General features: G+C 45.3%; 1 protein-coding gene across 4 annotated transcripts in view; it reads right to left on the bottom strand.

The window, feature by feature from the left end:
* HLCS (holocarboxylase synthetase) overlaps window positions 1–23,894 on the bottom strand; it is a 237,683-nt gene extending 213,789 nt beyond the window's left edge. For 2 of the 4 annotated variants that reach the window (XM_042956670.1, XM_042956671.1), the window contains exon 1: window positions 3,548–3,784. In XM_042956670.1, the coding sequence (XP_042812604.1) occupies window positions 3,548–3,742 (195 nt within the window). In that variant the 5' untranslated portion in view covers window positions 3,743–3,784. Of the gene's footprint in view, window positions 1–1,266; window positions 1,285–3,547; window positions 3,785–23,663 lie in introns of those variants that run through there. The other 2 variants (XM_042956672.1, XM_042956674.1) reach the window with 2 other exon arrangements.
* Window positions 23,895–26,179: the final 2,285 nt, after the last annotated feature.

Genomic DNA, 26,179 nt, shown 5'->3' with positions numbered 1-26,179 from the left:
TTAAAAATGAGGAGGCTCGGGGCGTCTGGGTGGCTCAGTCGGTTAAGCGTCCGACTTCAGCTCAGGTCATGATCTCATGGCTCGTGGGTTCGAGCCCCGCGTTGGGCTCTGTGCTGACTGCTCGGAGCCTGGAGCCTGCTTCGGATTCTGTGTCTCCCTCTCTCTCTGCCCCTCCCCTGCTCACGCTGTCTCTGTCTCTCAAAAATAAATAAATGTAAAAGATAAATAAATAAAGGTGAGGAGGCTCAGAAGTACGTGGCCGTGAAACGAAGCCCATTACCAACAGAAACCTGAAGACCTGTTCTTCCCTGTTCTTCCACTTCCTCCAGCCATTATAGCATCAACATTGGTTATCAGATTGGGTATGTCCATTTACCTGTGCTCTCCTTCCTGAAATCCCTCCAAAAGGCCAGTAAATTAATTTTAAAAGGCTTTGACCCACTAAAATCAAGGCATATCCAGAGGAGAAAAGCTGAACTCTAAGGCTGCAGGAGGTGAGCCCTGTCATCGCCACCAGAAAATGGTCAAGCTCAGGAGCACCTGGGTGGCTCAGTCAATTGAGCGTCTGACTTCGGCTCAGGTCATGATTTCGTGGTTCATGAGTTCGAGCCTGGCATCGGGCTCTGTGCTGACAACCTGGAGCCTGCTTCGGATTCTGTGTCTCCCTCTCTTTCTGCCCCTCCCCCACTTGTGTTCTGTCTCTCTCTCCCTCTCTCTCTCTCAAAAATAAACATTAAAAAAAAACTTTAATAAAAAACAAAAAAATAGCAAAATGGTCAAGCTCCACACAAATCCAGTTCAAATCCGCCCTTGTTGGGAGATCAAAAGGCATTTTTACCTGGCCTAATAACTTGGCACATAGTACAGTATTAATAAATATCTACTGAGCTAATTAACAAATGAAAAGTTGAAGGAGAAAAAACTCCTCTCCATGGGTAAACTATATTATTAATATAGCAGTTAACAACAAAAAACAGGGGTGCCTGGGTGGCTCAGTCGGTTGAGCATCCAACTTCGGCTCGGGTCACAATCTCGAGGTTTGTGGGTTCCAACCCGTGTCCAGCTTTGTACGACAGCGCAGAGCCTGCTTTGGACTCTGTCTCCCTCTCTCTCTCTCTCTCTCTCTCTCTGCCCTTCCCCTGCTTGCTCTCTCTCACTCTCTCAAAAATGAATAAACATTTAAAAACATTTTTTTAAGAAAACAACAACAAAAAACAGATTGTCCATCTTACTCAAACACAGAATATGTACATATTCAACAAAAACCTTAAATTTCCAGTTTGGGGGCGCCTGGGTGGTCAGTTGGACAGCCGGCTTTTGATTTTGGCTCAAGTCATGATCTCACAGGTTCGTAGGTTCGAGCCCTGTGATGGGCTCTGCAGAGCCTGCTTGGGATTCTCTGCAATCTCTCTGCCCCTCCCCCTCTCTAAAATAAATAAATAAACATTAAAAAAAATTCCAGTTTCTATAAACTCTTTGGTTATACTTATCAATTTCTGTGGGACCTTCAATTATATAAACATACACATTCTATTTATCGGATTCTAAGCATGCAAAATGTGGAGACGACAAAGTCATAAGATTGATTTCTATAAAGTTACTTCAATCTAGGTAGACTGACAATAAGGTATTTCGCGAACCAGGTCATTAGCCTCACAATATTTTAGATCTTGAATTCACAGCAGCCAATCACAAATAGCCAAGCTTTCCAATCGCAGGCCACAACCACTAACCACTCCATCATTCATTGAAGTACTGAGTGATTATCACAGGGCAAGCTGCTAAGCGAAAGAGACCCAATTCCTAGGGAGAAAAAGATAAAAAACTGGAAATATGAACGATAATTTAAAGTTTATCTGGGCACAGAGCAAGCCAGTCCCATCTAGTCTGAAGAATGAGGGAACATTTCCTTGAGACAATATTTCAGCAAAGCTCTAGGATGAGGCAAAGTTAACTTCAAATAGCAAAAGCACATCAGGTTACAGAATCCCCGAAGGCCAAGGCTAGTGTGGCCGGGGTGCCCCCACACCAGGCTGGAGCAATCAGAAAGAGCTGAGAAGCACTAGTTATAGGTGCGGTAGTTAAAAAGAAGACCAATAAAGTCATAGAGATGTTCAAAAGTAAAACTGTCGGGGAGCCTGGGTGGCTCAGTCGGTTAAGCATCTGACTTCGGCTCAGGTCATGATCTCGCGGTCTGTGGGTTCAAGCCCCGCATCAGGCTCTGTGCTGACTGCTCAGAGCCTGGAGCCTGTTTCAGATTCTGTGTCTCCCTCTCTCTCTGACCCTCCCCCGTTCATGCTCTGTCCCTCTCTGTCTCAAAAATAAATAAACGTTAAAAAAAAAAAAAAAGTAAAACTGTCTTCCAAGAAAATTAAAAATACTTACACCTCGATATTTTTAAATGTCCAAAATCCTTAATCTAAAGGGTTCTATTTTAAGTAAATGAGTCCAGATTGGAAACTGCAATAGAAAAATGCACCCCTCAATTTTTCTTTATTTTGTTAATTCTCTCAATCCAGGTTCCTTGGACAATTAAGCCCTAATTAGACCCTCAGGCAGAATGAATGTCTAAACGTCTTGCATCTAGGTGATAGTAGCTGCATACTCTTTCACAACTGAGAAAAGTTACTCATTCTCTGTTTATACTAACAAATAAGGGTAATTTTGATTTGTTAGTAGCACAGTATAATTCCGTACCTAAGCATACAACAAAGTATTCAACCTGAGATAAGATTTTAATTCCCACGCAGGTGCTACGGTTTCGCACACATGGGAAACCTTACTTTAACGCCAAGTGAGCCAACTTTCCGGAACGAAGAGGAAAGGGAAACCGATTAAAAGCAAACACTTTTAAATGTCAACGAAAACAGTGTTAGTGAAGTCAGTGGAAATCTGCGCAGCACCGCACTTTTCCAGAAAGGGAACGGAGGTTTCGCATAGATTAAACGACCGCCACGTGAAAGGGCCTGCTGAACTTGCAGCCATCGGGCTAAGTACTAAGCCAAAAAACAAAGGCCGTGTGCAAACCGAAATAAAATAGATGCAAAGACAATCAGCGGGGTGCCCTGGTCGGCAAAACTCGCGACTGACTGAGCCGTTTTTGTCACCTACGAGATATCTGACATAAGACTGAGGATCTGCTGTCTTTCTGTGAATTCAGGTTCATAAACTTGAACCTGTAGAACCCACAGTAGAGGAGAGGATGTCAGAAAAGACGTTCCGAATGGACAGCGCCCTGGGCGTTCGGGTGCTAATCTTCCCCATACACTCGACCCGGCAAGCCGCCTGTCGCAGTTCCGGACCTCTGGTCCCCCCAGTCCGGGCTCCCGAGGGCACAGCCAGTAGAAGCGCCCCCGAGCTCAGCCCTCCCGGGACCCCAAGCCCGGGGCCTCCCCCCCCCTCCCCCCCCCACGCACGCAGCCCCGGTGCAACGCGGGGCCCGCGAGCGCTTCCGGCTGGCTGAGCCCCGAGGCCGCGCCTCCCGCCGGCCCCGCCCCCCGCGCGCCTCCGGCCCCACCCGCGCCCCGCCGGCCCCGCGCCCGCCCACCTCGCTCTCGCCGACGCAGAAGACGCGGCCGCCGCGGCTCAAGCACACGCGAGCGCCCCTGGGCTGTACGGCCGCGCCGCAAAAGGTGAAGGAGCAGCGCGAGGCGCGCAGCCGCTGCACCGTGGCGCGCACGAGCGCGGCCGGCCGGCGCCCCCAGCGCGCCCACAGGTACAGGTAGCACAGCGTGATGAGCATGACCGACCGGCCGGCCGGCGGCGGGGCGCGGGCCCGGGACGCTCGCACCACCGGCCCGCCCCTCCCTCAGGGCCCCGCCCCCGCCGCCCGCCCTCCCGCTGGCCGGAAGAGGCCGCCCCGTGGGGGTGAGGCCGCGCGGGCTGGGGAAGGCCTCCGGGGGTGGGGGGGTGGGAGGAGGGAGGATGCGCTGGGGGGGCGGGGATGAGGATGGAGGGAGGACGCGCTGAGAGGAGGGGTTTAGGACGGAGGGAGGCCGAGCGGAGCAGGGGGTGTACGGTGAGGATGGAGGGAGCAGGCAGGCCGCGCGCGGCTGAGGATGGAGGGGGGCCGCACTGGGGCGGTGAGGAGGGGCTGGGTGAGGTTGGAAGCCGCGTGCGGAGGGCGGGCGGCAGTGAGGGAGGCAGGAGGCACGATGGAGGGAGAAAGGCATTAGAGAGAGGGGGTTGACAGGTTGGAGACCGGGGGTTTAGGCCCGCTGGCTGCCAGCTTTAAGCCAAAGTCGAACGTCCCTTCTTTGGAGAGCTGGGAGGCAGACTGAAGAAGGGCTGCAGGTACTTTTACATTAATTAATCCGCACCCTACTGGGATTCAACTAACATACAGCCTCTGCCCAGTCCGGTTGGGAATATAAAGTGAGACTGGTTTTTATTAGATTATTCTAGGCCTTTTTGCAAAAAGGATTTTACAATAAATTACATAAATGCATACAATGCAGTTATATATTTTATATATACAAATGTAGATATACATATATACAGATACATGTATGTATACGTATATGTATATATACACACATGATACACGCATAATATACATATGTATTCTGGTCTCTAAATATTTTAAAATAAGGACTTGAACACAGACCTAAAAAGGCTGTGGGGTGTTCTCGTACATGTGGGTCACCAATTTGTGAGCATCGTAACACCAGGAGAAAAAAGGGAAACTTACCAGTTATGTTTCACGATGTTCTTGTCCCCTAAGAGAAGCATAATTATTCTTGACAGTGACAGAGCTTTCTCCCCTGGAACCGCATTTGTTTAAATGGCAGTGTGCAAAACACGGTGTCCCCAGCACCTCTGAAGCATAGCAAGGATTTTCTCTGTGCTGCTTCCTACTCTGGCCTTCGTTGTAAGTGGACGGCATAATACAGTAGCAACCAGGTACACCACTCCCAAATCTCACTTAATCCAAGGATAGATTTTTAAACTGCACTGACCATTTACTCGTCTGCTTTAAAATAGCAGTATAGATAACGCACTTTTAGAGCTTCAAACTTACAGTCAGAGAACATAGGAACTTCTCATTGCATACAGCAACACTAGATTTTAAGAGAGAGAGAGAATCCAAAAAGAAATAACTGGGCTCAAAAACTAGATAAGCATCACAGTGGACCAGAACTGGAAGACAAGTAAGCGATGAGCAAGGGTGAAGCCATATCTTCCACTTCCTTGCAGGACAGTGGCAGTTGGGAAGGGAGTTCAAGGCCTGAAATTGTGTCATTGGAGAAAGACATGAATGAATGCCCTCTGAGGAAGGCCTTAGCCCCTCCAGGATAACACGGGGCTAACAAGTTAGGTGTAAGAAAATGAAAAGGCTTAACAAAGTGATAACCCTAATGTTTCACTGGACAAACCCTGCAGATAGCCTTCTTGGAGTTTGCTGAATTAAGGCTCTAAGGACCAGTCTCTCCACTCCTGGTATGGAGAGGTCATGGCTTCTATCTGTAAGTCCTAAGCATCTCTAGTTTTTCCACATTCCTTAAGAGCTTTATAACCCCCCCCGCCCCTTCCCGGATACCGTAACTCCATCGAGCCAGAATAGGAACTCTCCAGGTTTGCCCTTAGATGCTTCAAGATGTTGTGGTCTCAGAAGACATCATGGGGAAATGTGAGCGTCAATTCTGTATTCAGCTCTGGGTTATAAAGAATGGGGACCACGAACACGGTCTGAGTGAACATTAACTGGGAAGTGGGTGAGGTTCCTTCTTGACCATTGGACTGAGGAGCACTGTCACCATTCACGCCCAGGAAGGCAGACAGGGGAGTAAACAGGCACAGGGCGAGCTCAAGGATGGAGCCTGGCTTCATCATCCCCAGATAGTAAAGGAAAAAGGGAAGGATGCAAAAATAAGACATCAGGAGGTCTTACTGTGTGTGTACCTGATTCACAACTTACAGTCCCTCGCCACTCTAAAGCGTGGTCCCTGGACCAGCAACAGTAGCATCACCTGGGAGCTCACTAGAAATACAGAACCCCAGGGTCCACCCCGGACCTACTGAATCAGCATCCGCACTTTCACCAAATCCCCAGGTGATTCACAAACACGTTAAAAATTGGAGCACTGGGGCGCCTGGGTGGCTCAGTCGGTTGGGTGGCTGACTTCAGCTCAGGTCATGATCTTGCGGTCCGTGAGTGCTAGCCCCGTGTCGGGCTCTGTGCTGACAGCTCAGAGCCTGGAGCCTGCTTCATATTCTGTGTCTCCCTCTCTCTGACCCTCCCCTGTTCATGCTCTGTCTCTCCCTGTCTCAAAAATAAATAAACGTTAAAAAAAAAAAAAATTGGAGCACTGTTGAAGTCCACTTCTATCACTCCCTGGGTCTGAGTCGCTCTGGACCGTTAACTACACTCTTCCAAATGGTTGTGGAGAACAGAGTAGGAATAGAACCACAGACTAGAAATTTAAAAGCAAGACACTGTCATTTAGGAGAACATCACTGCAGGAAGGAATTGAAGTGCTCACCAGCCAGCAACTGAACACCAGCTCAGTAACTCCTCACCATGACTGGCTTTCTACGGGAAAAGCCGACCCAGTCTCTAGTCTGCACTTAGGAGGCATGCCCTGGAAATGATGGTTTAGGGACAAGGCAGAGTGTTAACCAAAAGAGTGTCACTCCCCCAGAGGACCTGTCCTCCCCCATTAAATAGATTAACTGTTCCTCCCCAGGGGAAGCCTGTCCTACTGACATTAGCTCTGTCTACCTTGGGAAAGCATTCTGAACTCAGTCAGATGGCCAGAGCTGAGAAGGATAGTTTGTGAAGGGAGCTTAGTCTAATGGGAAGCGTTTAGCAGATGCTGAATTTTAAATAGCTGTAACTGTAAACAGTTCACGTTTAGCAATTGAAGTACATAGTCTCTGCTTTATACATAAGAGAATCTGTTCCCTCCACGTCGGTGTTGGGAGTGCTAAAACAAATGATATTCACAGAGCCCAGGGTCTCAAGAATGACCATCCGTTTGAAAAAAATGTCCTCCAGAAAAATTATTTAAATACAAATTTGGTTGAAATCATGAGGTTTTGTTAGTAAAAGCTATAACATTCTTTAACTATTTGAATGTCTGTGGTATGTTTATTAAGCCAGAAAGTGTCAGGGTGACTATTGGCACATGCAGTTAACTGTTAAGTAAATTAAACAGTTTGAAGCCAATAATCCTTTTTATTATTGGTTTAAAACAAAAAAGAAAACTACAATTTGGACTGATAGAAACAAGCTACCAGGAAACGTTTAAATTAGAACTGGGCGGTGATCAGGGCCTCAAAGGGGAAAAAAAGTTGTCATTTTAAATCTTGCTGATTAACAAATGCCAGGCCCCAAAAAGGTACAGATCAAACCAACCAACACCCACCCTTGGTCAAAGACCCCACCTTTGGTCAAGGATCGATTCTGGAATCCCAATTTTTAAAAACATTTATTCCAAATAGGAAACCTTTGTATTAAATGCCTTGTACAGTTCCATAAACTATTCCTTAAAATTATATAAGAAAGCTGAGAACTTATTATTTTAATTGCATTTTATTTTTATAAACTTTGGTTATTTTTCTAATATTGTTGCTTTTGGAAGTTTTATATTTATTAAAAGGACTCTAAGTTCTACACAGTTATTTGTTTTAAAAATACAAATAGGGGCACCTGGCTGGCTTAGTCTAAAGAGCATGTGATTCTTGATCTTGGGGTCGTGAGTTCAAGCCCCAGGTCAGCTGTAGAGATTACTTAAAAAAAAAAATAATATGGGGCGCCTGGGTGGCTCGGTCGGTTAAGTGTCCAACTTCGGCTCAGGTCATGATCTCACGGTCCGTGAGTTCGAGCCCCGCGTCGGGCTCTGTGCTGACAGCTCAGAGCCTGGAGCCTGTTTCAGATTCTGTGTCTCCCTCTCTCTCTGCCCCTCCCCTGTTCATGCTCTGTCTCTCTCTGTCTCAAAAATAAATAAATGTTAAAATAAATAAATAAATTTAAAAAAATAATAATAATAATAATAATAATAAAGGCAAAATATGAATTTTGACCCAAGAATTAAAGGATGCTTTCACATAAAACCTTAAGAGCTTATATTCAATATGTCATTTCTTCATTATATGGAATGCCAAAATAATAGCTATGTCCCTGCAGTAAAAATAAACATGTTGACTGGGAGTAGGTCAAGATAATGCTAACTAGAGAAATCATTTGAATTTATTCATTCTAAATCTTGGCATAACAGTATGTAACACATTAAATTGGTAAGAGAGTGTTAACATATATTTTAAAAGATGTAAGTTTTAAGATAGGATTCAGCATAGTTAAAATTTATTTATCAACTATGTAAAATGTATTGATTCTAATATCAGTTCGATAATAGGCAGAACCAATTTGGCTAAAGATCGCACACACATGTATCTTATAACTGTGGTTTAAGTGACAGTATAGGGACATGGAATTGAGGAAATGAAACTTCTAGAGAACGTTGTAGACTGAGCTGATTTCCAGGTAGAATGGCCAGGCGGACCCTCCTCCAGTAAGTCAATATCTGGAGGATGCTGGGGACCAGTTGCCAAATGGTACCACCTTGTACGAACTTGAAACTGTCAGCTATTAGAAGACCAGCACCCGTAAGTTAAAAGCAGAATGAAAACAGTGGCAGAAAATTCTCCATCAGATAAATATACAATGAGCCACACCAAACAAGAGTTTATGAATTACTAAACATCCTTCCTGGGATACTAAGAACCAGGCGAACTGTAGGAAAATCTTGAGATCTGTTCAGTATATGATTCAATATGAGCTTTAATGCTCACATTAGTATACTGTTTTAGAACATGCACATTGTTAAATAAAGCAAAAGACAACTTGATTAATCAACATAAAGAGGAAAGGAGATAAAATTAGAGGATCAAAAGAATTTTGACTTAGAACACCTCAAACTATCGAAAATAGAAACTCATGTCTTTAAGAGAAAAAGAAATACCTCTTCCAGCTTTGCTCACGAAGATGGCCTCAAAGCAACTTTACCCTGAAATGCACCCTAGTGCTCAGCTCCCAGTGTGTGTGCTATTTTCTCCATTAAAAGGAACCAAAGATCCTCGCAGAAACTCCTGGTGCAGGTGTTAAGGCAGTGCCTACTCCAAGACACCTGTGCCAGAAAGTAGGTAAGCTTCAAAGAAAAATAGAATTGTGTCAAAAGGATACAGGAGCCCCCCCCCCCCAGCCAAATCAGGACAATTTGAGTATCAAATTGAAATGCATTAAATTTATGAAGAGCCATGAGTTCATGATGATCCACAATAAAAGTATTGTGAGTCTTGTTATTTGATTAAAGTTGTACTGACTCATTTATCCTATCGAAGGAAAGTTAGTAAATGCTAAGTTCTTCCTTTAGAAGGCTATTTCTGAGCCAAGGGAGAATCATCAGTACAAAGACCCCATAAGCTGTGAAGCCAGAACTGAGAGGGCCAGAATTCAGTTGGCTCTCATTTTAAGGCTCCTGAAGAGTTGGGTAGTCCTAAAAATATAGCAGAGTACAAGATGTCCTTAGGTCCAAAGATCTTAAAATTTCGATGAATCTTGAGAATTGATCACCCAGTGTGGGAGCTACAGGCTTCTCTGGTTCAGAAATAAGTAATGCTTTGACTTGAATCCAGAGAAGGGCTAAGTGATTGCACTCTTAGAGATTACAGAATCATTGATAGGATCACGATAGGTAGGATTCAGTGTCTCATTAAAGACTCTGGAAAAAAAAAACAGCAAAACTCTCTGATGATAAATGATCTCAGTTAACCAGGGCAGTAACTGTTTTCTTAAAAAACATCCATCTTCTAGGGCACCTGGCTGGCTTATTCAGAGGAACATGCAACTCTTGATCTCAGGGTTGTGAATTTGAGCCCCACGTTGGGTATAGAGATTACTTAAAATCTAATAAATCCACCCCCAATTCAATAAAATTTTGAGTTAAATATAGACAGGCTTAGAAGAAACAAAACCATAGATGTATATTTCTGGATTAGTAAGGAATCTATGTGTATTTAGTATGTATATGCCTGAAATGTGTTAGAGAATGAGGCTTTTTTAGGCCCAGCTTTTAACTTGAAATCTTACTAAGATTTTTAAAGAATATTGAAACATCTAAGACAACATCAGGTTTGCCGTACTGATAAGCTTAATTTATATAAACTGTTTAATCAAGCAATTGAAGTACATAATAAGGAAATTTAATTTAGGAAGGACTTGAGGTCTGGACAGGGATGCTGAGTACCCACTGCAGGAGGAACGTCCCCACCTGTCACCATGTCTGTGTCTCTTCTGTCTCTTCTCATGAAGGAGAGCAGTCACAATCTCTAGAAAAGCATATCTATAAATATACAGATGTAATTGTATGTGTAGTGTGTCTATAAGCAGGAGGAAGAAATGTACTACCATACTACATGTCAGCAGTTGGAGAAAGGAAAATGCTCCACAAAATGATACGTGTGGCACCTCCACACTATCTCTAGTCTCCAGAGAGTTCCAGATCTCCATCCCACCCCTCCTTCAGGCCCAGTTCCCTACCTCCTCTCTTCAGAACGAACAGAATAATCTCCTCTCCAGAACTAACCTGATAACCTCCTAAGGATTCCCTCTGGGCCTTCCGCTTCCCACTGCTCTGTAATCCAGCCCATCTCTGCATTGTGACTTTCTAAAGTCAGCTCTGACCACATCACTCCCCTACTCAAACCCTTCAGGGTCTGCCCTTACCCACCAGGAAGTTCGGGGGGGCCTCACGTGGCATTCAAGAACTTTGCACTGTACCCAGCTAGCCTGGTCTCGAGTGCCATCCACCCGTTCCTTTATTCACTCCATATCAGTACACCATGCACTAGGCTAATCACTACATATAGTCTTCCATTTAACCCTGTCAACTCCACAGGGTGGCTGTTGCCCCCATCTTGCAGAGGAGCAGTTGAGTGACTCACTCAAGGTGCCACGACTGCATGGGGGAGCTGGAGGCTGAATTTCTGTCTTCCTGACCCCAAAGTCCTTCACCAGATAAACTAGACACGTGGGAGCAAAGAATGCTCTACGCACAACAATAATACCTAGAAATCAGACTGGAGAGGGAACAGGGACAGAAGGTTCAGGCTGCTGAGCTGCCAGCCCTGAGGGCAGCCTTTTGTATCCAGATCAGACAGGCTGGGATGGTCTAGAACTTGGGCACACCCAAAAAGCTGTAAGTGAGATTGCACCAAGATCCTCCAGGCAAAGAGCTGGCTCCGAAAACAAAGCCTGCTCCAAAAGCCAAAAGAGGCTTGGGATACAGTTTCTGTACAACAGCTGAGTGTCACTGATTGAATAACATCTTAATCTCAAGTATAGGAAAATTCAGTGTTTAAGACCGTCTAAATGCTATGTGGTATCCTGGATTGGATCCTGGAATTAAATGAACTTCAGTAGAAAAACTAGTGAAATCTGAAGTCTGGTAGTTCCATTAATGTACTAGTTTTGATAAATCCATGGTTGTGTAAGATGTTAACACTGGAAGAAGCTGAGCAAAGAACTCTGTACTATTTTCACAACTTCTGTAAGTCTAAAATTATCTCAAAAAGTTAAAAAAGTGGGGGATGACCTTCTACTGAATTTCATTGGCACTTTTCCCCCTGTCCCTAACTAGCCATGTGGTCTTCACATCATTTTCTCTCTGGACCCCGAGTTCTCAACTATTTAAAAAGAATGGAGTGACACACACCAGATCATCTTCAAGCTCTAAAATTCTGGGATCTGGGGCGCCTGGGTGGCTCCGTCGGTTAAGCATCCAACTTCGGCTCAGGTCACGATCTCTCGGTCCATGAGTTCGAGCCCCGCGTCGGGCTCTGTGCTGACCGCTCAGAGCCTGGAGCCTGTTTCAGATTCTGTGTCTCCCTCTCTTTCTGACCCTCCCCCGTTCATGCTCTGTCTCTGTCTCAAAAATAAATACACGTTAAAAAAAATTTTTTTTTAATAAAATTCTGGGATCCTACTACATTTACAACGTGATTGACATTACAAGGACATGATTTGCAGTGACATCTTAGTCATATTCATAATCCTGGTATTTAGCACTGTGCTAGGATGTACTGGGTGCTCAATAAAAGTTGTTGAAACTAAACTGACTCCTATCTCAATTTGTAAGAGGAGGTGTAACTATTACCTCTTTTGCCTATTTGGCCACTAGAGAGCGAAGTGCTCACAAAATTCTCTCCCCCCGAAAGCAAAGTTATCTTCATCCAACAGACAGGAGTGGTCCTTTTCATCCCAAGGACATAAAAATCCATTCCTGGTTGGGGGAAGGGAGTCACCATCTGTGAATAGTTTCCTGCCCATCAGACAGGACCTCCAGTTGGGGCGATTAGTACCATAAACTTCCAGAAGATTAGACAAACACACACACATGGTACTCAGCAGCTTCAAAAGTCTAAACCCCCTCAATAGATCAGAGACTGAACTGCAAACAGGGGAGCCCCACTCACCTCGAGTACATTGTTGCTGTCTTCCTATTTCCTGAACAAAAGGTCTCACTTTTAAAAGGCTGGTTGGTAAAAGGTCAAATGAATGACTGTGGCAGTTGACTAAAACCTTTACAACCAAAATGAAAAGAGCATCAGCACTGTATCCCCTGAGCCTGTGTGAGATGCAGTTTGTATAGTGAAGCAGTTTGTATAGTGAAGTTTGTATAGTGAAGGCCCTCATCTGGACTCGGGCATCCTGGGTTCAAATTTGCCCCAGACCCCCAATTCCCCACCTGGGCACGGACACGTACAGTGATCATATGACCGTGAGCCGGTGCCTCTGTACCCACAGCTCTACTGTGAGAATAACTACCCACGTGGTGCTGGCTGACGACTAAGAAGGAGGTGGGCACGCAGGGCTGAGTAGTGCCTGATGTGATCCAGGGACAGCCCACCTGGACAAGTCAACAGGAGGGGAATAGATGGGCAAGGTGCTTTCATTTCATCCTTTTCGGGGTGGATGTTATTACGTCCATCTAACACAGGAAATTCGGGCTGTGGTCTACCCAAAGCAGGGTTCTTTCAAGAGGATCAGCTTGCCTTCTGAGGCATGGAAAAGTGTGTTTGCCCCCAAATGTTCCTGAGATGATCAGCCACTATGCCTCACGCCTCTACCATTTGAACCCCTCCTGTAGGTTAAGTCATTTAATGTCCCAACAGAATGAGATTTAAATAGAAGTCGGTGTCAACTACTGCTTGTATTCGTATCTATCACATTAATTTAGAAAATTCAGAGTAGACATCCATCTCTGCTCACGCCCACCCAGTGTCTAGGAAAGAGGACAGAACCATTGGGATACAATTTGTTGGGTAAAACCCAGGACACAGCCTGTCTGAGCCCTGAGAAAACGGCAAGAAAGACCAAAGGGACATCAAGGGACAACTGGGAGAGTGACAGGACTGAGGGTCAAAAGTTTCAAGAGCCCTTCGGCAGAGCACCCTGAGAATGTCACCCAGCAAAGCACAGATGAAGATAATTTACCAAAGAGCAAACTCAGCCGCAAATTACAGACGCTTCAGTAACACCAGCACAGATGAGTTCTCCCCTTGTGGCTGCAAGCACCACATCATAACTGAATTTTCTCCCTCATCCAACCTGGACGTTTTTTTCCTAGGAACTAAGACATGTGCTGAGGGAAAGCCAATCACTGCTTAAACAGGAAAAAAAAAAAAAAAAAAAGTCCTTTTATAAACTTTTGCTACTGGAAATTTCATGGGTCAGAAAGCAAAGTTTGGTGGAAAGAATCGGTGGGAAAATAGGAGCGTTTTACATGCAGCCCCCCACTTTCCCAGGCCATCATGGCTTTGGTTTCTTATTTTCACTGAATTTGTGTTTCCATAGAGGCACAAGCATCATGACTCCAGGAAGGGACCCAGAAAAGCAGCCATGGCCCTTTCTGGTGTCCTTTGCTTTGCAGGTTGACCTGTGATTATTTATTTGTTTGCCTGATTGTTTGCAAAAGTTTATTTATTTATTTTGAGATGGAGAGAGAAAGCATGAGCAGGGGAAGGGCAGAGAGAGGAGAGAGCAAGAATCTCAAGCAGGTTCCACACTGCCAGCATGGAGCCCAACAAGGGGCTAGAACTCACAAACCAAACCGTGAGATCATGACCTGAGCCGAAGTCCAACATTTAACCAACTAAGCCACCGAGGCACCCCAACCTGTGATTTTTTTAATGTATTTATGCCACACTTGTGGTGAGCATAACATAACATACAGAGTTGTCGAATTGCTATGTTGTACACCTAAATCATTGTCAACTACAGTTCAGATAAAAAATTATAATATAGCAGCGCTATCAACAATAGCCAAATTATGGAAAGAGCCCAAATGTCCATCAACTGATGGATAAAGAAGTTGTGGTGTATACACACACACACACACCATGGAATACTACTCAGCGACGAAAAAGAATGAAATCTTGACATCTGTAACAATGTGGATGGAACTGGAGGGTATTATACCAAGCAAAATAAGTGAGTCAGAGAAAGATATATTCATTCATAGGTGGAATTTGAGAAACTTAACAGATGATCATAGAAGAGGGAAGGAAAAATAAGATAAAAACAGAGGGAGGCAAACCATAAGAGACTCGTAAATACAGAGAACAAACTAGGGGTTGAGAGAGGTGGGAGGAGGGAGTGGGGAAAATGGGGGATGGGCACTGAAGAGGGCACTTGTTAGGATGAGCACTGGGAATTGATGTAAGTGATGAATCACTGGGTTCTCCTCCTAAAGCCAAGACTACACTGTATGTTAGCTACCTTTTTTTTATGGTAGCTAACTTTCGAATAAAAATTTTTAAAAAGAAACTATAATATAGCTAGACAAAAAAATAAAATGAGTTTATGCAAATCCCACTTCTTAGCCTCAAAAGCATTGCAAGCAGTTTACAATAAAATAATATAAATCTGGTGGAATAAAGGAGAAATTCAGACTGTGGAAAAGGAAGAAGTAACTCGGTAACCACAGAGTTATATGTACAGTGTTTAAAAATGCTCGTAAAGCCCTAAATAGAGACAAGGGCCCGTTCCTAGGGAAGCCAAGAGCAGATGACGCAGCTGAATTGGAGCTGCTGTATACAGCCCGCTTTGAACTAGATTTCAACCCTGAAAAGATGATTGCATCCAGCCCCCAGTCAGGCATCTTGAATAAGAAAAGAAAAAGCAAAACCAGAAGAGCAGGAGGCGATCAAACGCTTCCTTTCTATAAATAACTCCCCCTAGGGGAATAAACAGGCTCAGAGGCAGGAAACCCGAGCTGGAGAACCCACCGAGGAGCGCCCGCACCTAGTGCCTGGTGAAGCGGACCTGCACTTGACCTGGCGAGACGGAGCCCCGCAATCCGCGCAAGCACGTACCTGTTACCAGGACCCGGGGCCTGCGCGGCAGGGCCGCACCTGCACCTGCCGGGTGAAATGCACCCGAATGGGGCGCGGGGGCGTCGCCGCCAAGAGCAAAGCAGGTGGCAGCAGGGGCGTCGGAAACAGACAGTGGGAAAGGCCAGGTAGGGATACCCCTCGGTGGGGCCCCACTGCCGCCGCACAACCCCAAACTCTGACCGCTCAGGCACCGCTGGCCACACTAACGGGGACTTCTGGCTCCACCAAGAGCACCTTCTCGCGTCGCTCGTCCACTTGGCCGCCCAGAACACTGCCTGGCCTGCCCCAACTTTCTCCTGCCTGTCCTTAGGTCTTGCCTTAAATGTCAAAGTGTCACCTCCTCAGGGAGGTCTCGCTGGACCGACCCCTAGGCTAGGCGAGCCTCCCCTCCCCACCTTCCACACACTCCAGCAACAACTCACCCACCTTGTAATCGCTTGAACCGTGCGTCTGCCTTCTCTTTGAGGCTGGAAACTCTCCAGAGGCAAGGGCGGGATCTGTCTTTATTCCTGGTACATAGTGAAATGAAGGTGGCTAAAGGTTTTGCTAAATAAGAGGGAAAAGTAGCCAAATTGAGCCCCTCTTGATGGGATGTTTGGTGAAGGAGATGCAGAGTATGGGTTTAAAATTGCTTATTCAGTGCATTGCTTTGCCGGTGTCCCTTCTTCCTTCATCACAAGAGTGACTGAGATCTGGGTTTACTCTTCCTTTCCTAGGGGCCCCTGGTAGATTTCCATTGCTACCCCAAGCTTGGATTCTGCCAGCAAGAACTTGAGCCTTCCCCCATCTGTGTTTTGGGGAATAGGGAATTCATTATCCTGTGATAGGACCTTCAATGACACATGATGTCTATCAGGAATACTGCCCGCCCTCTCCCTCCCCCGCCCCCCAAGAAAAGAAAGGAGATAAATGCAAAGACTAAGCATCTGGGAAAAGGAATCCAGTCTGACCTCCAGGTAAGTGGATGGGGATGGCTTCAGGTCAGAGAAAACCTCAACTTGAGATCTATCATCACTGCCGAGGATTCTCATAAAAAAAGGAGAATTCAGGGGTGACCAGAGTGCATGTCTTCAAGAATAATTGCCGACAGATACAAAATATTCCACATCTGAGAGTTCCATGATTTTGTTAAACAGTCTTCTGTTGGGCTGCTTTGTTGTTTTTTGTTTGTTTTTCCCCAAGTGATTGCTCACACAATGCTGAAGAGCAGGGTCCTATACAAAACTTTTTAGCCACTTTTCTGGTAATTGTTCAGCATATATTCCTACGTTCCTACAAGTGAAATTAATTACTAGGTCAAAGGATATGAACCTAAGACTACTGCAACCTAAGGCCAAACTTCTTGAGTGTTGTATCATTTTATCTCCTAATGGAGGATTAGGGGCTTATTTTAGCACAGCCTTTTTAAAGAGTCTTTGCTAAAAAAAATAAAATTAAAAATAAAGTTAAAAATCTTTACTCCATTAATGAAAAATGGTATCTCTTTGTTCTTTTAATTTTTTAAGTGTTTTTGAGAGAGAGAGAGAGAGAGAGAGGGAGAGAGAGAGAGAACCAGCAGGGGAGGGGCAGAGAGAGAGGGAGACAAAGAATCCAAAGCAGGCTCCAGGGTCTGAGTTGTCAGCACAGAGCCCGGTGCAGGGCTGGAACCCATGAGCCACGAGATCATGACCTGAGCTGAAGTCCGCTGCTCAACCGACTGAGCCACCCAGGCGCCCCATGATATCTCTCTTTAAAAGAGTAGTTCTTGGGGCGCCTGGGTGGCTCAGTTGGTTAAGCATCCGACTTCAGTTCGGGTCATAATCTCACAGTTCACGAGTTCAAACCCTGTGTTGGGCCCTGTGCTGACAGCTCAGAGCCTGGAGCCTGTTTTGGATTCTACGTCTCCCTCTCTCTGCCCCTCCCCTACTCTCTGCCCCTCCCCTACTCGTGCTCTGTCTCTCAAAGATAAATAAACATTAAAAGAGTAGTTCTTCTTTCCTTTTGAATTACCAGAAACACTTTGTTTTTCTATGTTTTACTGGCCATTTGCATTTCTTCACCTGTGAAGGAGATTTACAATGCACATTTAAACGGGAAAAGAACTAGAACATTGCCAATACCTCTGTACTTCTTATCTATCTCATCCCACAGACTCCTCATCCTCCATTTATTATTCCATTATTATTCCATTTATCATTCCCTTGCTTTAAAAAATATATCTTAAATACAAATGAGCGTATCCCTACAAAGTACATTGTTTTGGGTTAAATTCAGTAAGTGCACTTTTTGGGGCACCAGGTGGCTTGGTCGATTAAGTGTCTGACTCTTGATTTTGGCTCTGGTCATGATCTCACAGTCATGAGTTCGAGTCCTGCATCGGGCTCTGTGCTGACAGAGACGAGCCTGCTTGGGATTCTCTCTCTCCCCCCCATCTCTGCCCCTCCCCTGCTCAAGCTCTCTCTCAAAAACAAATAAACATTTTTTTTTTAAGTACGTGCACTTTATCTTCAGTAAGTGCACTTCTGAGCCTTGCATTTTTCTATGCAATCTTTCTAAGATTGACACATATAATTTTGCATAGCTGCATTATAGTCCTTCTCACGGCTATCTAATATTCTAGTGCACGACTACAATATCATTTATTTAGCCACTGTTCAAATGATGGACATGGAGTTTTTTCCAGTTTGTTTGCTGTGACAGACAACGCTGCTCTGAACGTCCCCTTGTCTCCAGAGCCTGTGAGCAAACACTTCTCGGGTGTGGACCCAGGAGAGGGATTGCTAGGCTGAGCTAATAACGTTCGGGTTTAAAATTTAATGCTAACTGTTTTCCAAAATAGTTATACCAATTTACCTCCCATTACCAGTGGTTTTTATCTGTTTTCAACTGAATATCTTTTAGGCCAAATACTTGTTCTTCTTTTTTTTTTAATGCTTATTTATTTATTTTGAGAGAGAGAGATAGAGAGTGAGCAGGGGAGGGAGACAGAATCCCAAGCAGGCTCCTTACCAGCAGCGAGGAGCCCGACACAGGGCTCGAACCCACGAACCGTGAGATCATGACCTGAGCTGAAATCCAGAGCCAGACACTTTTTTTAAAAAAAATTTTTTTGGGGCGGCTGGGTGGCTCAGTCGGTTAAGCGTCCGACTTCATTCAGCTCAGGTCACGATCTCGCGCGCTGTGAGTTCGAGCCCCGCGTCGGGCTCTGGGCTGACCGCTCAGAGCCTGGAGCCTGCTTCCGATTCTGTGTCTCCCTCTCTCTCTGCCCCTCCCCTGTTCATGCTCTGTCTGTCTCTGTCTCAAAAATAAATAAAACGTTAAAAAAAAAATTAAAAAAAATAAAATAAAAAAAAATTTTTTTTGAATATTTATTTATTTTTGAGAGAGAGAGAGAGACAGAGCATGAGCGGGGGAGGGGCAGAGAGAGAGGGAGACACAGAATCAGAAGCAGGCTCCAGGCTCCAAGCTGTCAGCACAGAGCCCCACGCGGGGCTCGAACTCACGAGCCTCGAGATCATGACCTGAGCCGAAGCCGGACTTTCAACCAACTGAGCCACCCAGGCACCCCATGCTTGTTCTTTCTGATTTGCAATTTATACTGATTTTCACAACTGCCTTGGAGAATCGTGAGGTTGTCAAACACAAAACTTCACATTGTGGTTTTTACAAGAATCCTCTGGAGGCAGTGAGCCAGCTAATCACAAATCCCTTATTGTGCACCAAATTTAGGCCATGGTGGCTTCGATTAGACCCATGGTTCCCAGGACAATGGCAGGGGTGTTACTAACCTATGAGGTCTGCTGTGGGGTGCCTGGGTGGTTCAGTCAGCGAAGTGTCCTGCTGTGAGCCTGGTGTGGGGAGTTTTCTTAGTGACACAAGAGTCCTTTGCACCGTAGCTCCAGCAGCTGCTTTTAGAATCTCCTGCTATTTGTAGCTCTATGCCGTCACCTCCCCTGTTACATACAACCTTCTATTTAAATCAGCCACTCTTGGCATCTTGAACTACTACTCTTCTTAAAGCTCATAAAAACACTCACACACTCTTCGATTTGGGATTCATAATCGTGGGCATTTATTCTAAAAATGGTAACAACCATTTTTACTGAGCCTGGGTGGCTCAGTCGGTTTGAGCATCCGACTCTTGATTTCGGTTCAGGTCATGATTCCAGGATCATGGGATTGAGCCCCGTGTTGGCGCTCCCTCTTAAGTGTCTCTTAAGTGTCTCTCTCTCCCTCCCTCACCCTTCTCCCCCGCTTTCTCTCTTAAAAAATAAAAAATTAAAAAGTAGTAACAAATAAAAATGGTAACAAAAGAAGAAATTATATTCATAAAGATATTGATAGCAACACTGAGTGATTTTTTAATTGGAAAATTTACTTTTTTATTTTTTTAATTATTTTATTTATTTATTTTCAATTTTTTTATGTTTGTTTATTTTTGAAGGAGAGAGACAGAATGTGAACAGGGTAGGGTCAGAGAGAGAGGGAGACACAGAATCTGAAGGAAGCTCCAGGCTCTGAGTTGTTAGCACCGAGCCCGATGTGGGGCTTAAACTCACAAGCCATGAGATTGTGACCTGAGCCAAAGATGGACGCTTAACTGACTGAGCCACCCAGGTGCCCCAAATTATTATTTTAAAGTAATCTCTACACCTAACATGGGGCTCAAACTCCTATCCCAAGATCAAAAGTCAAATGTTCTACCAACTGGGCCAGCCAGGCACTCCTTAACTGGAAATTTTTATTTATTTATTTATTTTTAAGTTTATTTATTTATTTTGAGAGAGAGAGAAAATCCGAAGTAGGCTCTGTGCCCTGTCAGCACAGAGCCTGATGTGGAGGTCAAACTCACAGACTATGAGATCATGACCTGAGTGGAAACCAAGAATCAGATGCTCGACCGACTGAGCCACCCAGGCACTCCCTTAATGGGAAATTTTTTAACATTCAACAGTAGGGAATATATTATGCAAAGTGGGTGTGTCCACTAAGTGGCACAAGGTGGGACACAGACTTTTCTTCTTCCCTGAACCATTTGAGATTAGTTGCAGAAATCGTGTCTCTTCACCCCTAAGTATTTCAGGATAAATTTCCTAAGAATAAGAAGGTTCTCTTACACAACCACATTGCAATGTTCAAATGTAGAAAACTTAACATTGATCAAAGGCCGATATCTCGTTCGGTACGTGCTCATATTTTGCCAATTGTCCCAATAACATCCTTTATGGCAATATTCTCTCTTCCAAAGTCATACATTTCATGCAATTGTCATGTCTCTTTATTCCCCTTTAATCTGGATGGTTCCTTAATCTTTGTCTTTCGAGATCTTGACAATTTTTAAGAATCCATCTCATATCATTATCCCTCAATTTGAGTTTGTCTAAGGCTTCCTCATGATCCAATTCAGGTTATGCATTTTGGGCACATGATGTCAGGTCACCCTTATTGATGATGCTGACTTTGATCACTCGGTTAAAGTGGTATCTACCAGATTTTTCCACTATAAAGGGGTATCTGAGTGGCTGAGTTGGTTAAGCACCCGACTTCGGCTCAGGTTGTGGGTTCGAGCCCTGTGTCAGGCTCTGTGCTGACAGCTCATAGCCTGGAGCCTGCTTCAGATTCTGTGTCTCCCTCTCTCTCTTCTCTTCCCCTGCTCTCTCTCTCTCTCAAAAATAAATAAACAGTAAAAAAAAAAAAAAACCACACACACACTATAAAGTTTCCTGTGGAGTGAGCCTGCGTAGTATTCCCCAACAAGCTTTCAACCAGCGGATTTAGCATCCATTAACAACTCCTGCCTGAGTCAGTGATTGCTATAATAGTTGTAATGCAGTTACTTTTCTAACTCTGTTGCTCCTTTAGTATTTATTAGCTGGCATTCTACTGTAAAGAAGGGCTATCCCTTTTACCTCTGTGTATGTATTTGTAAGATTATCTTTTTTAGTATCATTCTGGACTTATGCGTCCTTTTTTTTCTTTTTGTTTTTATTTTATTTTTGAGAAAGAGAGAGAGAGCAAGCAAGCAGGAGAGGGCAGAGAGAGAGGGGAGGACGGAGGATCCGAAGCAGGCTCCACACTGACAACACAGAGCCTGATGCCGGGCTCGAACACACAAACACAGGAGCCGTGAGATCACGACCTGAACTGAAGTCAGACACTCAACCGAGTCACGGAGGCTCCCGGATCCTTTTTTTTTTTTTCAATGTCATAATTCACCACTGTCATAATTCATTTTGATGTCAAATTGCTGCAAATTTGGCCATTGGAAGCCCTGTCAATCTGCCCCCACTGTGTCCTTCCTGGCCTGTTTCCATCATTATTTGAGCACCTCTTAGCTCTCAGCTGGCACTCCAAGCTGTTCCTACCTTCTCTTTCACTTTCCTTGCCATTACTCCAGGGAGCGCTGGACAATGGTGTTTAGAAACCAAGATACGGACACAGGAATGCTCCTGGCTCTTGAAGTGGTCCTGTTCCCCAGGCTCTTTCAGCAGGCAGATCTAGGAAATAGATTCTGATCCACAGAGCTCTGGTTCCAATCCACAGAGCTCGTCCTTGCCATCCCTCCCTCCATGTTTGTGACACCCTACTCCCAGTGAGAATCCTGCCTCCCATCAGTATTATGTTCGTCAATTTACTTAATCCCACAAAACACAGAAAATATTTTCAGAATTGCTACACCAGACCACTGCCAACTAAGCGAGGTTCAAAATTTCTTTGTAGTTTTGTTTGCTTGTTTACACACAGAAGGTATACAAAGATTTGTGTTCAAAAGTAATTTGGGTTGGGGTGCCTGGGTGGCGCAGTCGGTTAAGCGTCTGACTTCAGCCAGGTCACGATCTCGCGGTCCGTGAGTTCGAGCCCGCGTCGGGCTCTGGGCTGATGGCTCGGAGCCTGGAGCCTGTTTCCGATTCTGTGTCTCCCTCTCTCTCTGCCCCTCCCCCGTTCATGCTCTGTCTCTCTCTGTCCCAAAAATAAATAAAAAAACGTTGGGGAAAAAAAAAAAAAAAAGTAATTTGGGTTTACTTTCTCCCCTGCAGTTAATTTACTATACCATTTAGTTCATTTGTTTACTTCTGTTTGTATTCAATTTTAGTTTTCTCTTCCCTCATCTTTGTTGATGTAATTTTACTTTTTGATTAAAACACCGTTTCTAAAAGTCAAAACTACTCCCCAAAAGTATGCTTGAATACATGTCATTCCCTCTTAGAGTTTCACCCCATTCCCACCCAGCCACTGTAAGTAACCAATTAGTTTCTAGTTGATTTCTTAAGTTTGTTTTTTTTTTTTACTAAAAAGCAGTACTTGAATATTTTACTCTTTACCCTTATTTTACATAAAAATAGCATAATGTACGTACTTTTTTGTATGTAGTTTTTTTCACTTATCAGTATATCCTAGAAATCATTCCGTATCAGTTCATAGAGATCTTCCTCACTCGTTTTAACAACTGCATAGTACTTCCTGGTGTGGATGTCCCAGTTTGGCCAATCCATTGCCTATGTATGTACTGGCACTAAAATGGTTTCCAAAATGTTGTCATTGCAAATAATGCTGCAATAGGTAACTTTGTACACGTACATACTTTCATATTGGTGTAGGTGTTTCTCGAGGCTGAGTTTCTAGCTGTGGAACTGCCGGGTCAAACGGCAAACACCTATCAAGTTTTGTCAGATGTTGCCAAGTTCCCCTCCACAGGAGCCGTAGGCTCTTGCTATCCCACCAGCAGTGAGTGCCACACAGCCTGTCCCTCGCTTTTGACTTTTGCAAATTGGATTGTTAGAAATGATATTGCAGAGTAATATGCATTTCTATTAGAAGAACCAAACTTTTTCACTTAAGAGCCCGTTTTATACTATTTTTTGCAGATTGGCCATTCATGTCTCTTGTCTTTCTTAAAACTGGAATTTTGAGCTCTGGTTCCCTCAGTCTTATTTACTTATCTGTACCTGTGACATACGTTGCAAATATTTTCTCCCCCTCTTTTACTTTCTCTCCGGTAGGCTTCGTTTGCTCATAAAACCATTTTTGTTTTTCTTTTTTGTTTTTTATTTTATTTTTAACATTTATTATTGAGAGACAGAGACAGAACATGAGCATGGGAGGGGCAGAGAGAGGGGGAGACACAGAATCTGAAGCAGGCTCCAGGCTCTGAGCTGTCAGCACAGAGCCCGACGCGGGGCTGGAACTCACAAACCAGGAGATCCTGACCTGAGCGGAAGTCGGACGCTTTACCGACTGAGCCACCCAGCCGCCCCAAAACCATTTTTGTTTTTCGTTGGCAAACGTACCAATATTTTTTTCCCTCGTATCTGGATTTGGGTCACTGGAAAGCCTCCGCCGTCTCCACGCTACAGAAAATTCACCCGATTTCCGGCCGCGCAGGGGCCGGTCCTTCTCTTTCCCGCCACCGCTTGCACCTGGCACACGTGCGTCTATGACCAAGCCGGGCGGAGGGCGGGGCCTCCGGGCGGCGGCGCCGCGCGTGCGCACTGGCGGCCGAGTCGAGCTGGCCGGGGCACCCGCAGGGAGGAGCGCGAGTGCGGCGGCGCTGCGGATCCCAGAGGTTTCCTCGCCCTACCGGAAGCGCCGCCCTCTCTCGCGGGCCGGAGAGGGTCTTCCGACCTGCCCCGCGGCCGGGACCGCGACTTGGCCCGATCCTGCCGCGCCCCCTCGGCGGCCGGAATGGAGGCGAGCCTGCTCCTCTGCCGGGGTCGCCTGGGTTCGCGGGAGGGCGTGAAAACGCCGGGGCTGTCGCGGCGCCCGGCGCTCCTCTAGCGTTAGACGCTGGACCACGCTCTTGGGGAAACAGCCATTGGGTGCTTCTCTTGTACCAGCCTTCTGTCCCCGCCTTGTCCCTTGTAGACATTTTTTTTTTTTTTAATCCTCCATGCAGCCCTCCAGTGTCTCACCCCCTTACAACTGCCTTATAGGCCCAACCTCGGGATGCTCAGCAAAAACAGAGGCTCTCCGCTGGCCTTCTCTGGTCGTTCTCCATAAGGGGGTTCTCTCTCCTGGTACAAAACACGTGGTGTCTTGTCCTTTCCAACACCAACAACCAGGTCTCCGATTCTCTGCCCCCACTTCAGACGCCAGACACGTTTCTGTCCCGCCGACTACAAATTCCTGGGTTCCCGCACCTACCCCTCCAGTTTGAACACTCAGACCTCAGTAAAGGGCTTCACTTCCTGCTACCCGTGTACCGTGAAGGAGGCAACTCAGGAACAGTGCGTTGGAGGAGAAGCTCAGAAGGGGGGTCCAGAGCTCCCGTGCCTTTTGCCGGGGCCCCACTTGGGCAGCACCCAATCCGAACCCTTCCTTTTATGGGTTCTTAGGATTTCATTTAGATAGGTGGAGGGTGAGGTAGGTGAAAACCCTCTTACTCGGCTGGTTCCCAGCTACCAGCCCCCATCCTGAGCCACCTGGGAACCCACAATTATCACCTCATTCACAAAAACTCATCTGTGGTTGTCCTTGCCAGGAACTTCCAAGGGTTTAGGAACTTTGTGCCAGGAACTGGGGACAGAGACTCAATATATTATTTATACCACACTCCCGCAAATCCATAACCTGGTCTAATAATCATGAGAAAAGCATCAAAGAAATCCCAACAGAGGAAATTTCTACAAAATACTTGACCTGACCTTAAAATTGTCGAGGTCACTCAAGACAAGGACCATCTGAGAGGTTTTCACAGCCAAAAGGAGCCTAAATTGATGGTTAAATATAATGTGGTGTGTGCCTGGATGGGATCCTGGTACACAAAAAGAATATGGAAAAACAGAAAATCTGAATAAAGTACAAACTACAGACAATCTATATTGGTTTATTAACTGTAACAAATATACTGTAATAATGTAATATGTTAATAACGGTAAAATGGTTTATAGGAACTCCACTATCTTGTGAATTTTCTGTAAATCTAAAATTATTCTAAAAACAAAGTTTATTTTTTTAAAAAAATTTGGAAAGACCCTTCAGTTTTCTGGACCCACCTTCTTTAAAAGGCAAGGACAGAATATGTAAATTACCACTTTAAAAAAAAATTTTTTTTTTAATGTTTATTTATTTTTGAGAGACCGAGTGCGGGAGGAGCAGAGGGAGAAGGAGACACAGAATCTGAAACAGGCTCCATCCAGGCTCCGAGCTGTCAACACGGAGCCCGACTCCGGGATCAAACCCACAAACCATGAGATCATGACCTGAGCCAAAGTTGGATGCCCAACCAACTGAGCCACCCAGGTGCCCCATAAACCACCACTTTCTTGTACTTATAGTCAGTATGCTGGCAGGTAGGAAGATACTAGAATAGAACCTTCTGTGAGATGCCATAATGATATCTGTATATCAGTTACAAAGGGAGGATGAGGAAGAGCCCCACCTGTCAGAGCTGCAAAGGAAGTGATGCTGACCTAGTCCCTCAGTGCATCAACCTGAACAAGGAAATACAAGGGGTCAGAGTGAGGAGAGGAGTGGGGTGAGATTTATTTGGGGACAGTCCTGGGCTTGCTGAGAGGTTTCTTCCAGCCCCTCCTACCAGGAGTAGCCCAGAGAGTGTCTTAGTCTGTGTCCCTGCATTTGGAGGACCCTGTGGACATGCGTCTGATATCCTCTAGGAAGTCCAGTTGGACTGACCAACTGCTTTGGTGGCAAGGCTCAAAGTATGCAGCTGTCTGCAGTCCTTCTAGAGGTCCTTGAATCACTTGTGGGCCTTGGGGGAGAGTAGGAGGCTGGCATTGAATCACTGAGGGCCCTGCCCAAAAGGGCTGCCTGGGGGCAGAGGGAGGAATGCTGGATTCCTAGGGCT

This window comes from Panthera tigris, chromosome C2 (assembly GCF_018350195.1).
Source record: "Panthera tigris isolate Pti1 chromosome C2, P.tigris_Pti1_mat1.1, whole genome shotgun sequence".
NCBI lineage: Eukaryota > Metazoa > Chordata > Mammalia > Carnivora > Felidae > Panthera > Panthera tigris.
Note: the sequence above shows the minus strand (reverse complement) of the source record. Positions and strands in the feature narration are given on the sequence as shown.